The sequence below is a fragment of the Tympanuchus pallidicinctus genome, unplaced genomic scaffold, assembly GCF_026119805.1.
Source record: "Tympanuchus pallidicinctus isolate F22 unplaced genomic scaffold, pur_lepc_1.0 scaffold9, whole genome shotgun sequence".
NCBI classification, from domain to species: domain Eukaryota; kingdom Metazoa; phylum Chordata; class Aves; order Galliformes; family Phasianidae; genus Tympanuchus; species Tympanuchus pallidicinctus.
Genome location: NW_026294813.1, coordinates 14,830,059 through 14,844,252, shown reverse-complemented (window position 1 = coordinate 14,844,252; position 14,194 = coordinate 14,830,059). Strand labels below are relative to the sequence as shown.

At 49.5% G+C, this 14,194-nt stretch overlaps 2 protein-coding genes across 12 annotated transcripts in view; both read left to right on the top strand.

The window, feature by feature from the left end:
• The window catches only part of LOC128074375 (phospholipid-transporting ATPase FetA-like), a 74,298-nt gene extending 71,680 nt beyond the window's left edge, over positions 1–2,618 (top strand). For all 3 annotated transcript variants that reach the window (XM_052670173.1, XM_052670172.1, XM_052670171.1), the window contains one exon: positions 7–2,618. In XM_052670173.1, the coding sequence (XP_052526133.1) occupies positions 7–228 (222 nt within the window). In that variant the 3' untranslated portion in view covers positions 229–2,618. The remainder of the gene's footprint in view (positions 1–6) is intronic.
• A 1,185-nt stretch (positions 2,619–3,803) lies between these two features.
• RUSC2 (RUN and SH3 domain containing 2) overlaps positions 3,804–14,194 on the top strand; it is a 53,361-nt gene continuing 42,970 nt past the window's right edge. For 3 of the 9 annotated variants that reach the window (XM_052670126.1, XM_052670130.1, XM_052670123.1), the window contains exon 1: positions 11,759–12,107. The gene's annotated coding sequence lies outside the window, so the exon portion shown is untranslated. Of the gene's footprint in view, positions 3,873–3,940; positions 4,046–9,227; positions 9,577–11,758; positions 12,108–14,194 lie in introns of those variants that run through there. The other 6 variants (XM_052670127.1, XM_052670124.1, XM_052670129.1 and 3 more) reach the window with 5 other exon arrangements.

Below are 14,194 nucleotides of genomic sequence, written 5' to 3'. Positions count from 1 at the left end.
TTTCAGGTCCTACTCAAGATCAAAGAAGCTAAAAAGAGGCCACCCCCACCGTCCCCCAAGAGACGCCTGCGTCGGACCAGCACACGTCGCTCGGGCTATGCCTTCTCCCACCAGCACGGCTTTGGGGCACTCATCATGTCTGGAAGAAACATGCGGCCAAAATCACCTTTTGCCACAACCGGAACATTTTCACCCAATAGTGACAAATACAAGCAGAAGGGACTGTAAGAACCAAAATCAACCAAACCAAAGCAAACCAAAGGGCTGGTGGGAAGGACTACCTAAGCAAGTACTTAGGCCTCTCTCCCATGTGCACTCTCTGGATTCAGCTCCTCTCCCAAAGCTGTGTCCTGTTCCTGGGGAAGGAGGAGCAGGGGAAGCAAAACTGCCATGCAGTATCCCTAAGAGCCTCCTTTGGAGCAAGGAGAACATGCTGCAGGAGGCCCCTTCACTCCTTAAGATTGTAAAGCTCACCATTTTTTTATCTATATATACCTCAGAGCAAAGTGAAGTCCAGACTGAGGAAAAGGTTGAATTGGCAGTGTCTTTTCTAATCATGTGCCTTTGGGTCTGTTGGGAATCCACTCTTGGCCATAATACTGGGGTGATAGTATGGACCCCAGATGTGCCTTAGGTCCAGCCATACAACTCGCAAACCCCTAGCCTTCACAACATATGTAATTCTATAGCCTTTTGACTATTCTGTACACAAGCACTTTGGAAAGGATGATTTGGAAGTAACCTCCTTTCAAACCAACGGTTGATCACGTTTCTCAAAGGAAGGCCAGTATCCCCCAACCACCCTGTTCCTCCACATTCAGTCAGAAGGTGCTGCAAGCTCAGAGAGGTTCCCGCTTGGTCAAGGAACAAAGAGTTGATATTCATCAGTCTGCCCTGTCTATGATGCAAATCTGCTCTTGTGGAAGATCTTTGTCCTCACAGCCATCTCAGGTTTTTTAGCTGAGCACCAGCCATTTCATTTAGACTTAAAATAGAAGGTCAAAAGAAATTCAGGCACTCTTACGAATCAAATTCTAAAATCTAGCATGTAGAAGCTCGTATCACGGCTAGGCTCATCTGAACCTCCAACACCAGATGGATTTCCCTCCAAAGCAGACTGATGCATGTGCACATTGGAATTGATGGGCTCACTCCAGAAATATCAGGGGGAAAGATGTTATTTCACTGCTGCCACAGGGCGTCTTGCCCTGTACTCCACTGATGTGGCTGGTCAGAGTAAGGGATGAAGTATGATCTGGCTGCTCTTTGCCCTCCCTGTTGAGCAATGTGGTCAAGTTTCAGAGAACTAGGTAAGGGCTCAGGGGCCTCTGCAGAGTTTCTCTGTGCTGCTATTTTGCTTCTGGATGGTTCAGCCACCAGTTCCAGAAAGCAGGAGGCTCCACGAAATCCTATTAGTCGGCCAGCAGAGGGACCTGGTGATCTGGTGATGATCTCAAGAGACTGGGATGGCTGGCAGCTTTTTTGCACCAGTACCAGTGGGTTACTGGGTGGAAGGCTGGTGTGGCTGTACAAGGATCTGTCTTGCAGTGCTGCTGAGCTGTCTATACTGAGCAATTTTTGTGTGTGTGCAGAGGACTAAGCAGCTTTGCCTGTGATATTTTCTCAGTTCCTTTTTACGAACTTAGTCAATTGTCTAGTACTGACCTAGAATTTTGAACACTAACCATCTGGCATTTATTGGGAGCTCTCTGCCTTGACTCTGAGCTATTGCTGTAGGCACTCAGTGATGGCAAGAGGCCAGCCATGTCCCCAGTTCATCTGGTCTGCACACAACACCATGCTGCCCGTGGTCCCAGTTTCAGCAGTTACTGTAAGGAATGGTTTAAGCTGTGATAGAAGGTTTTGTATCCCCACATTTATCTCAGTGCACATAAAATACCACTCTGTTGCACCTGCTGCTTGAGAGGCTTGTTGCAAACTATGGTATTAAATTTCAGCCTAGCCAGTGCAAACCAGAGCTGGGACTGGATCCAGGCTTCAGCAACCAGAAGCTGCTTGGTAGGAAAGGAGCAAATTCTAACTCAGTTATCTCCCTTGCACGGAGATATCTAAATGCACCAAGAGCCTTCACCTGTCTGAAGAAACTGCTGTGACAGTTGGTATTCATCACTTCCCTCTGACTTACATTCACTTTATGGAGGGAATCATGGTTTTCTGATTAGATATATCTCTCTGATAGTCAGACTTCTTGGGACTGGAGTTAAAAAGAGAGTGTATGCAGGTGAGCAGACATCCACACAACACCCAATACAGCCTGTGGACCTATCAAAGTTGTTCCCAGTGTGGAACACAGCAGATGTTAATGCAGAGCAGCAGAGGCAGACTTTTTGCTAAGAGAGCAAGGAAACTCTGAGGTTGTGCTACTCACGTCATATGTTTTACATACAAAGCACCTTCTGGCTAAAGGGGATTTGTGGAGGCTGCAAAGGACATGCAGGGGGTGGTGGATCTGTTGGGGAACTGTTTCCAGCTACAAATACTTCAGTAGTTTGTCAAAATCTAGATTTGAGACATATCATCTGGTGGTGATGTGTGTCCTACATCACTTCTGATTTTGTAAAATATTTTTTTAAATAAAAAGAGAATATTGGGATTACCGATTTGTTGCCAGTCTGCTAACTGACCAGGTGTGTTTAGAACCAGACATACAGGTAGTTCTGGTTTCCTAAAGTGGTAGGATGGGCTGTGGGAGGCTGGATCTTAGATAACAGTGCCTTTAATAATAGCATCATTAAGGTTGGAAAGACCTCTAAGATCCAACTGTCTACCCACCATCAGTATTGCCCACTAAACCTTGTTCCTAAGTACCACATCTCCACAGTTCTTGGACATCTCCAGGGATGGTGATGCTACTACCTCCCTGGGCAGCCCACTTCAACGCATTACCACTCTTTCTGGTAGGACAGTTTTCCTAACACCCAATTTCAACCTCCCCCAGTGCCTCTGAAGGCCATTCCCTCTAGTCCTATCACTGTTATATGGGAGAAGAGGCCAACCCTCCCTTGCCACAAACTCCTTTCAGGGAGTAGCACAGTGCTAAGGTCTCCCCTGAGCCTCTTCTCCAGACGGAAGAACCCCAGCTGTTCCCCATGCAACAGACCCTTCCCAGCTTTGCTGCCTGTCTATGAACATGATCCAGCATTTCCATGCCTTCCTTGCAGTGAGGGGCCCAAAACTGAACACAGCACTCGAGGTGAGGCCTCACCAGAGCTGAGTAGTGACAGAATCACAGAATCACCAAGGTTGGAAAAGATCTCCAAAATCATCCAGTCCAACCATCCACCTGCCACCAGAATTTCCCCACTAAACTACGTCCCTTAGCGCAACATCTGAGCCTTTCTTGAACACTTCCATGGATGGTGACTCCACCACCTCCCTGGACAGTCTATTCCAGGTCAGGAGAGACCACTCTTTTGGAGAAGAAATCCTTCCTAATGCTCAACTCGAACCTCCCCTGCCACAACTTAAGGCCACTTCCTCTAATCCTATTGCTAAGTTACATGTAAGCAACATCTGGGCTTGGAAAACTACCAGGGAAGAAAGTAAGCTGCATCTGACCGTTCTGAGCAGCACAGCGCTAGGAAAAGCCCTGCAGGAGATGCTTGTGACGGAGCTGCAACTCCAGTTTCCTCGACCTGCTCTTAGGATGCTCTCGCCAGACGATTAACCGCGTCCGTTCAGCTCCGCCGCTCCCGTCAGAGCCTCGCCCGTCTCCTCGATCCGCCGCCGCCGGGGCTGCGCGGGGGAGGACCCCGGTGCCGGGGGCGGGCCGGGCGGGTGGGGCGGGCCGTGGGGAGGACAGCGGTGAGGCTCCGCCTCGGAGCCCGGCTGCAAGCAGCGGCGCCGGTTCGGTAAGTGAGGAGGGGCGGCGGGCGGCAGGGGGAGAGCGGGGCGGTGGGGACGCTACACGTGTGTGCCGGTGCCCGTAGAAAATACTGACCTCCTTCTCGCCAGCGCCTGCTGGAGGGTTGTTGCAGTCCTCGCTGCGGTACAGGCGTGGAGGAATGTCCGAAAAGCGCTGGTGGTAAATAGGGGGAAGCCCTGCGGGAATGATGGGCTGTGGCTCGAGCACGGATGGTGCTCCGCTCGGGGTCGGGCGAGGTGTCGTTACCTGCTGTGCAGCGTGCTTTCTGAAAGAGATGGCGGATAGGCATTCAGCCTTTTACGGAGCTCTTCTGTTTGACAGATACATAGAAAATTATTCCCTGGCTTTTTATTATTATTATTATTATTACTATTACACTGTTGCATAATATAGTGGTCTGAACGGCGGATTCTGTTGTAACACCTTCATACTTCTTGGCCTGTCGCACAGCAATTTTGGGGTCAAGAATGATAAGGCTTTGATGCTAGCTATGGAAAATGGGAAAAACAGCAGCCTGTGCCGCAGCAGTTTGGTTGTGTTAGGGCAGAGGCACCTGGGGGTGTTTTATGTAACTCCCTGCACGTGCCTGGTGGCTGTCACCTCATCCATGTGCAGCCACACGAGGCTCTTCCAGTGACCTGTAGGCTGGCAGTCATTAATCATAAGCAGCTCCTGTGGCACGGGAGGCTGCTGGAACACCACGTGCTGGCCCTAGGTTCTCTAATAGATGTGACTCTCAGCAAGGTCTGTGCAAGACAGGAGCCCTGTGCATTGCGACCCGTGATAATTCCCAGCTGGGAACAAAGACAGGCACATAGGTGACCGTTTGGATACCTTTGGGCAGAGATACTGCATCCTGCCCCTTCAGACCACTGATCAAACTTCATCCTAAAATTCTGCTGTGCCATCTGAAAGGCTTCCTCTTCTGATGACTGACTTTTTTGTTTTTTTCCCCCTAAGTGTGTTCACAGCACATTTATTCTCTTGTTGTTGTGCCAGCATTATCCTTTTGCTTCAGCAGTTTTGTTTGTCTCCTGTGATATATTTAGAGAGCAATCCTATCCGCTCTCTGCCTACATTTGGCTAGGCTAAACAAGTCAGGCTCTTAAGTTTCTACTTGTTTGATAGGTTTTCTGTTTCCCCCAGGCTCTTTATGCACCTGTTCACTTGAGTTTATCATTTTTAAATGTGGATGAACAGATATTTTTTTTCTTTTGTGTGATGCTCCTGTCACCAGTGCCTGTATTATAGTGCTGATGGTTCACTGCCTTGTCTGGGCGGCATTTGCTTTTTTTAGGGCTGCGTCATCTCTGCAATTCCTTATGCACTGTCAGTGACTGCTTTTCCTAACTTTGTTGTCAATATGCAGTTGTCCAGCTCTGTCCTTGCAGCCCAGCTATCAGCCCGGCAAACTAATACCTCAAAACTTTGGGTGAATGAAACTTGAAAATGTGCCTTTCTGTCAATGCACACCTTCTGAATAGATATAAATCTTCCTATTCTGTCTTTGTAAATGTGTTGTTTACTGCAATGGGAAGAAAATTTTCTACAGTCCATACTGGTGCCTGTGTTGGGAGCCCTTGCCTGGGGCACAGCAATAAAGAAATCACCATTTGGGACAGCCTTCTGGTATGCAGGACTGGCTGCTTTGATCCCTATAATGTTACATTTCTGTGCACCAACCAGGGTGCTGGGTACACTCTGGAGAACCCAGCGCCCAAAGTTCCTTCATGTCTGTGTGAAGCTGAGGTATGAGCTAAATAAATATTTCTTCTCTCACCGCCTCATGCCTGATAATGTGGGAGGGTGCTGAAGTCATCAGAGCGTCAGTCTGTGCGAGCTTTAAACTGGTGTTTTTCTTGTCCTTGGCGACAAGTTTTCTCTGCAAGGGCTGTCGGGGGCTTCTTACTGCATCTCCTTTCCTTCCAGCTTTTGTAGGCATGCTGGAGAGCTGCCATTCCTTCTTCAGCCTCCTGCCTGGGAGCCACCTCTACCCTTATTTCAGTAGTCAGGACTGTGTTTCTGAGTGGGTAGAGGTGGCCCTGGGCTCAGAAGAAAGGTCTCAGAAAAGCTTTTCTGACCAGGCTCCATCTGAGAACTGCTGCTCAGTTTTTCCAAAGCTAGCTTGCTGCTGCCCTACTTGTTACAATTCGCTCCAAAGCAGAGGATGTTTTTCTCCACCTGGTGCTAGGAAGGAGCATCCTCTCTCCTGTGGCGCCCAGCAGGAAGGGCAATGCCTGTGACAACCCCCGTGTCCCTGTTCAGCTGCTCGCACAGCACTGAGCCTTCAGCCAGGCTCTGGGGCTGTACACGGATCCAGCCTCTTCCACTCCCTCCGCCCTCCCAGCCTCATGAGACGTTTAGGAAAATCAGAGCAAGGCCAGGCTTCCTCTGAATTAGGAAAACATGCCTTCCTACTGTTGCCTTTTAGTGGGCGTTTTGTGAGTTGTGTTAACAGGAGGCTCCTGGCTTTTGTACACCACAAACAACCCCATTTCCCTCCCCTAAATTTGAGATTTTGGCTGGGGATCCTGGGGTCATTGCCCCTTTCTGCATCTTCATACTGAGGATCAGCAGGAGCTGTGACCAGAAAAATGCAGAGCAAGATCATGCCGGGAGTCAGGAGCTGCCCTGAATTTTAGAATGAAATCTTCTGTCAGCTTGAGAACAGCACTGCCCTACCCATCAGCCCAAGTCTCTTTGTTCACATGCTGCAGAAAGTCTGCCAGGCAAGGTCCCCATTTGGTGGCCTTTCACGGGCAGTGGGTTTGCATCCTTTGGGCCGTGGGCAACACTTAAAGCTGCTAAAGCTGCTTCAGCAGCTTCCTTACCTGCTGGCTGCCTTAGAAACGTCTAAGCCGTGCATATGGGAGCAGTGAATATTCAAAAGCTGTAAGTCTCGTCTGCAGTTTCCCAATATTTTGCCTGCAGTTCTGCTTCTGGTTCAGTTTTTGCTGTGGCAGCAGATGCTGTCTGATGGTGTTTGCTGTGCAGGGTGCCTGGCTTCCTACGTTTTCTCTGCTGCAGCAGCATGGTCATGCTGCATATTCAGTGTGCTGGTGGAGCAGTAGGCTGGGCGGTGTGCAGTGCGCAGTACGTCTGCTCTGATGTTAAGTGTGCTAGAAAATGTAACATCCAAGGCTGTTCATAGGGGTTATGGCTCGCAAAAACCTCCCTTTTATCTCTCTGCTGGGATGGCAATATTTCATGAGTGTTTCTTTCACCCTTTCATCTCTCCATCAAGCTGCTGTGTGGCACGGGTAGCTCTGAGCTCGATGAAATGAAGTGATCGTGCACAGCTGCAGCTGCCTGATGTTCCCGGTGGTTAGCTCTGCTGAGGCTGGGCCAGGCACCAGGTCCCGGTGCTTTGCCAGCTCGGCTTGGAGCGCTTTGGGGGGAAGTTGGCTGGGAGAGTTCTGCTCACTCTGTCTCTCCCAGATGTTGAGGGAGGCTGAACGGCTGCCTCATGCAGCCTGCCTTCTGCTGAACACTTAATTGCCTGCTCTTTGCCAAAGAACATGTATACAAGGGTGTTTCCTGAGGACAGATTACTGTAGCTCTGTTCTGGAACATGAAGCCTGGTGGGGTTCTACTTGAGATAGCCCACAGTTTCTCCCCCCTTCTCATTTTTGTATGTGCGTGCCCGGACTGGGAGCATTGATTTCCTTAAGTGCCATCTGTTATGCCCCACATTGGTATTTTCTGAAGTCTTGTGCTAGACTCTGTGCTTCCTACGGAGTCCTCAGTGGAGGACATCCAAGCTTTCAGCTGTGGACAAGTGCCCTGCTGACACTTGTATTTGACTGGACCAGGCTATGAAGTCTTTTGTTGAACACTGCCTTTGCATGCTGTCAACTTGTCTGATGCTTTCAGATGCTTTATCAGAGGAAGGGCAGTGCCTGTGTCCTTTCTGTCACTGAGAGAAGGCAGAAGCAAATGATGTGAATGTATGAAGTTTTCTGGCTGTGGTGCTGGTGAGACTCCTGGTGGCTTTGGCTGAAGGGAGCACGGTAACACAGGCAGCTTTTGTGTGGGTCCCAGTTTGCGCTGCAGCACAGCAATGCTTTTCCCGTGGAAGGAGCTTGAATAGATCTGATAACCCTGTCTCATCAGCCAAGCTGATGTCTGCAGAGCAGTGTTTCTCCACAAGGAGCTATGTCTCAGCAGGGGGATATAGCATGCCATCACACTGCAGCTGCCTTGGTTTCCTCCCTCCCTTCTTGCTCCCCCAGGAGGGACCTCACGCCACACATTCTCCTATTTTTTTTTTAAGCAGATCTGAAAGCGCTTGCAGTAGGAAGAGAATGGAGCAGGCACAGCAGTGCAGAGTGCCAGGCTGTGGCTGTTGCAGCCAGCACGCAGCCAGCAGGGTGAGATGTGCAGTGCCAGATATCTGCTCCTACCTCTGCTCCCCTTGGCTCCTGATAAGGAGCTGATTTATGTCATTCTATGATTCTGTGATTCCGTGTCCCAACGTAACAAAATCTGGATGCTTCAAGCCTCTTCATCATGCAAGTGTGGGTGTTTGAGTTATCCAGCCAAATATCTAGCTGTGCAGAAGGGCAAATTTTAGGCTTGCACTGTGAATTCCTCCATCCTTTACAGGTTCTCTGTTATAATTTCCTCTACTTTCTAAGCAGTGGATATCTGTGTTTTCCTTCTGCTGAGAACTGGGAACAGCTGGATCTGCAATGCCTGGAAAAGTCTATTTGCTGATTGTAGATTGCCCTAGATGCTTCTGTTAGGAGCTCTAGCAGGAATCACTGTTATTTGCTGCTCATACCACCTGTCAAACCAACGGGTTTTCCTGGAGCTGGCTGAGGCTGTAGCAAAAGCAATCAGACAGTAATGCCATGTGATTTTTGTCTGCCATTCAGGTTGTTGCAGGTAGATTCTTTAACTGTGGAAACCTGAGTCTGGTATCTCAGCAAGACAGACATTTTGGGACCACCTGGCTTGGAACTGAGTCATAGTGTAACGTCTGTGTCATTCCCATATTGCTCTGAACACCAGTTTACACACTCATGATCTCCAATGTGCTCTTCCAACAGGACAAATAAAGAATTTAAAGCCCTTGTAGCACTGCTCAGTTCCCTGCTCCCTGCAGAGGAAAAAAAAAGAAAAAAAAGAAAGAAGCCTCAAGCTGTTTTTAAACGAGACAAATGCCCCGGGTGCCTGTCTGCCAGAGCATTCAGCTTGTACATTGAGTCCCTTTTTAGCAAGCTTCTCCATGCATCTATATCTGGCTCTGGCTCCTTGCTCAGGGAACGTGACCTCATCATTGTTTTGGTATTTCCAGTGATTCAGCCCTGGTCCGGGGCAGGGAGGAGTCGTTCCTGGTGCGGACGCTCGGGTGTTTGTGCGTTGCTGGAATTCCAGCATGGTGCAGCCCCAGCCCTTCCGCTGTCTTGACAGCTCTCCTGCAACCCTTAGCTGATGCACTGCATTCCTGCCTGGCAGATGGCCTGGGCACAGCTGGGAGAGGGACGTGAGCTCCTGTGTTGGGGGCTGGTAGGGATCACCATCTCTGCAGCGTACCTGCCTTGGTGAGGGTGCAACAGAGAGCAGTGTGCCTGGGGAAGCCACAAGGATCTCAGCTTTATGGGTGGAAAATGCAGAATGCTTATTACTATTTCCAGACTGTCAGCGTCTCTTAAGGACCTGAACTTCATCACAGCTTCAAAAAATTGGTGAGCATTGTGACGCTTGTTTTGCAAGTAGGAAAACTGAGACAAGGGGCTGGGTGCTGGGCTGCTGGAGGTTACTCAAACCTAACTTGGGGAAGTGATGCAGATGCTGCCTGTCCTCTCTTGTATTGGCTAAGTTTCTCCAGTGAGTGTGGGCAGCAGGTCAGGCAAATTTTTCAGAAGGGCAGTAAAACTGGTGAGGGGTCTGGAGCACAGTCTTATGGGGAGCAGCTGAGGGAAATGGGATTGTTCAGTCTGGAGAACAGGAGGCTCACGGGAGACCTTATTGCTCTCCACAGCTACCAGAAGGGAGGTTGTGGTGAGTTGGGGGTCGGCCTCTTCTCCCAGGCAACTTGCAATAGGACTAGAGGGAATGGCCTCAAGTTATGTCAGGGGAGATTCAGGAGAGATGTTGGGAAATACTTCTGCAAAAGAGTGGTCAGGTGCTGGAACGAGCTGCCCAAGGAGGTGATGGAGTCACCATCCCTAGAGGCGTTCAAGAAACATTTAGCTGTTGTAATAAAGGACGTGGTTTAGTGGGGAAACGGTGGTGGTGGGTAGACTGTTGGGCTGCATGATTTCAGAGATCTTTTCCAACCTTGATGATTCTGTCATTCGAAGTTGAGTGGTGCTTCTAAAGCAAGACAAGGCCAGACTGTACAGATTCCTAGACCGCATCTTCTGTTGGTACCACTTTCTTGCATCTCTCCAAGTGTAGTCAGAAAGCACAGGGGACAGCTACAGCTGGGATTCCTCAGCCAAATTCAGTGCTTGTAGTAGGTTGGAGATGCTGTAGGGCTCTCTCTTGCGCCATGGGAGGATTGCAGTTGCTGCAGATGTACTAAGCCTTACTGCAGCCATGATCTGAATGCTCTCAGCTGCCTTATTTGAGCCTGGATGGCTGTGAGTAGTTTTAAAGCTGTTTGGAATTATCTGGTGTTAGCCATCCCGGGACTGAGGCCAGCTGGGCTGCAGAAGCAGCTTGCTTGAAGATGTGACTTCTGTATTGTCTTGCTTCATAGTGAACCAGTCTGTCAACGTGCAGAAATAAATCACGAAGGCTCATCATGTTGAGAGAAACAACCCCTGTTTGGAGCCCATACTGATGAATAGGGCTTTGGAGACTTAAGTTCTGGACAGATTTTGTCCCAGAAAGATCTGATGACTGGCACTTGGCATCATATTTTACTGTTGTTACGTTGGGAAGTTTTCCCTTTGTTTTTGTGCAAGAGTACCCATAGTCTAGGTGAGCTCATCCTGAACTCAGTTGTGAAGTGAGGGAAAATTTCTGCTCAGTGGAGAGAAAAAGCACAGAGCACTTTCATCTTCTTCAATGCAGCCTGAAGAAAGGGTACCAGCAGATGCTAGGAGTGTCTACAGCGCAGACGTCATCTGCTACCAAACTCTGTGAACTCCCTGTTCTTTGTCAGTGCTCTCCAGGTCACTTATGTGAGCTGTATGCCTGTCTGGCACCAGGCATACTGAAAATAGGCCGTGCCTGCTGTCATATGTATCCTGTAACAGCTCCTCAGTCTCTCAATGAGATTTTTTCAGTGCTAGTTCAATGGGCAATGTCCAAACTGTGCTCAGTCTCTCTACTGCTGGGTCCAGCTGTATGGGCAAAGCCTTCAAACCCTTTGACACAGTGCTTCTTTGCTGAAGAAATTGCTATAGCCCTCCCTTACTTGGTGTAAATCCAAGTGTGATCCAGTTGATATCCTGAGATGGGAGGGAAAGAATGATAGCAGGAGGTGCCGAAGATGGAGGACTGAAGGAAGATGACAAACCCTCCTGACTACAGAATCTGTGTGCATGTGGAGTGGGCATTGAGAGCACTGAGAGAGTGGTCCTACATAAGGATGGAGCAATGCTTTCCTTCCCAACCATGATGGGCTGCTGAAACTCTGTACACCAGAGAAGATGTGGGACTGGTGTGTCTTACGTAGGTGGAAAATTGCTTAGATCCAAGTTGCCTGGCATTGAAGGAGCTGCTGTGGAGCATGGAGGTGGGGTCCGCTCGCTAAGGGCTGCCTTGCTCCATGGCAGGCAGCTGCCCAACCACCCAGCTGCAGAAGCGCAGTCCCATCGCAGTGCCTTCTTTCTGAGCTTGCTCTAAATGGCTCTCTGTAACATGAGCTGCATTTCTGCCATAGTCCCCTCCAGAGTGCATCTGTATTTACACTGGGGCTTTCATTAGCAATCTGGCCCTTGCAGTGCCAGCAGCCCACAGCCCTTGCTCGTATCTCCTGCCCTCGCACTTGGTGATCAGCCTGGCACTGCTGTCCCCAAGGAACCCCCAAGCCAGCTCCCATCTGGAAGAAGCACCGTGTCATTTTGCCCTGATATCCTACAGCAACAGGAAAGCTGCCTGCAGAGACCCTCACAGCCAGGCTCGCTGATTTCCTGGTTTGCTTCAGGTTATCACCAGCTCTGCGTGCTGCATTCCTCCTGCTGCTCTCATGCAGTTGCTGCTTTGCCTGACTCCCAGCTGCTGTGCTCTGAGCCCACAATCTGGAGAGATTGTATCTGTCAAGGTAGGAGCTCATCCCGTCTGTTTGTTGTGCTAAAAGTGGTGTGACCAGTCCTGCCCCATCTGTAGGGTGTGCTTCATAGCACCTGTCTGGTTTTATTCTGTTTGGTGTCTGTGATGAACACATAGTACGCTGCTATGTGGAAAGGAAATGCATGTATCGATTTTATTTTACCCGATATACTAGGAAATCAGCTCTGGCTCCCTTCTCCTCCAGCCTGGTGCTCTGATACTCCAGAGCTCATTTCTCTGCTCCTGTACAGCGTCCTGTGCATTTTCTACAGGTCATGTGGTGTCACTGCTTTCTCCAAGTGACAGCAGGATCACTTTGAAAGTAAGGGCAATCAGGATGTGTCTTGGTAGAAAGGGAGAGGAGAAGGAACGCACAGAAAGCAAAAATCAACAAGGTTCAGTGGGCACAGAAGTGGTGTGTGAGAAGGCATCCTTACCCTAGAAAATAGATGCAGGGAAGATATTCTGAATAGTCTCCAAAGGCTGTCTTTTATCGTTTTCTTCCCTCAGCTCGTCAGGACGAGCTGTTTTGCTGTGGTAGGGCTTGAGTCTGTTATTGTCCATGTGGTGGAGGACAGTCGGCTTGTTGGTCTGCTCCCCTCCCCAGCCGTCCTTGTTGGCGTTTAGTGTTCACCACTGTACTCCTTCATTGGAGCTCACCAAAGAACTGTTTCCCTGCAGGAGCCCAGGACAGAAAAAAATGAGAGGGCAGTGTTTTCTTCTGTGCCTGCTGTATCTGAGTACAGCTGTTCCTTTTTTTATCTTCAAGGCAGCTGATGTGTGGCTGTCTGTATGTGCACAAGTCATTCATCTTCCCCACAGTACCTGGGCTTCCATACCATCTTGGGGAGAGTCTCCTAGATAGGACAGACAGAGTTCTCAGGCCTCTGCAGGCAGTGCTTTCCTTCTGAGAACTAACCTGAACAACAAACGCTGTTTTATGGCCCTAGCATCTGCAGTTCCTGAGCACTGAAGAAGGAAGAGGGTCCTCCTCAGCACACCCCACCCTGCTGCCAGTGGTGTATAAATAGTGCCCACAGCATACTATTTTGGGGACAAGCTCTTCCCAGGATTCATCCAAAGAGTTATGTGAACAAATGTTAAAAATAACGCTGAGCCCTGCCCAAATGCTGGCGTTGGTTCAGGCAGAGTGCTGGGGGCTCCTGACTGGGGGCTTCAGGATGGGGTCCAGAGGGCCTTCCAGTGCTCTCTGTCTGGTTAGCCACGGAAAACCCTGACCATAAGCAGATCTGCTGGTCACCAAGAAGATGTGGGACTTTCACTTCTAATTAGGCTATTTGCTCCTGAGCTTTCTCTGCACATTCTGACCATTATCTCTGGCCTGACAGGAGGTATGCAAGATGCCAGGAGGGCTTCACCTGCTACCAGCTACCTGCCACTGGACAGATCTGATGCCCTCCAAAAAGCCTGCTGTAGCAAGGGCATGTGTGGAGATGTTGGCTCTAGAGTTAGATTTATCCTGAGTTGGTTATGGAAAACGTGCATATTTAATAGCATCTATGATGGATTAACGCCTACTGCTCCAGACATCCTTGCTATCCATGTAATCACAAATGTATCTTTTAATGATGTGGTTGGTGGCTATATCTAAAAAACCCACTGTGGACTGCTGGGATACTGGAACTGCAGACTGCGATACATGCTCCTTGGGCAGGCAGCATAGTCTGCACCTTCCTGCTGAGGAGCTGGAAGCTGTAGTTTGTTGTCTTCAGGTCTGTTGCTGGTCAGATCCTATACTAGGTGTGTAATTCTCCTGCTCTCATGCTGCTGTAGCATTGGCCTCTGCTGTTTTCAGGCAGTGGGCCAGAGTGGCAGACCCCACTGTGCCACTGTATATGGATCCCAGAGCTCGCTTAGGAATGCTTCTTTAAGCGTCTTGTGCTCAGTGAAGCACCATCAGAAGACAGAGATGCTGCATCATGTCTGTTCTTCTGCTCTAATATGAGAGGTAGGAGAAGTTACCCTCTGTGGACTGCAGCCATCATTGCTGTTATGTGGCTTAATGCTTGGAGCTCTGCATACAGAAAGAGGAAAAGAGCTGAGCTGTCTCCTGACTGC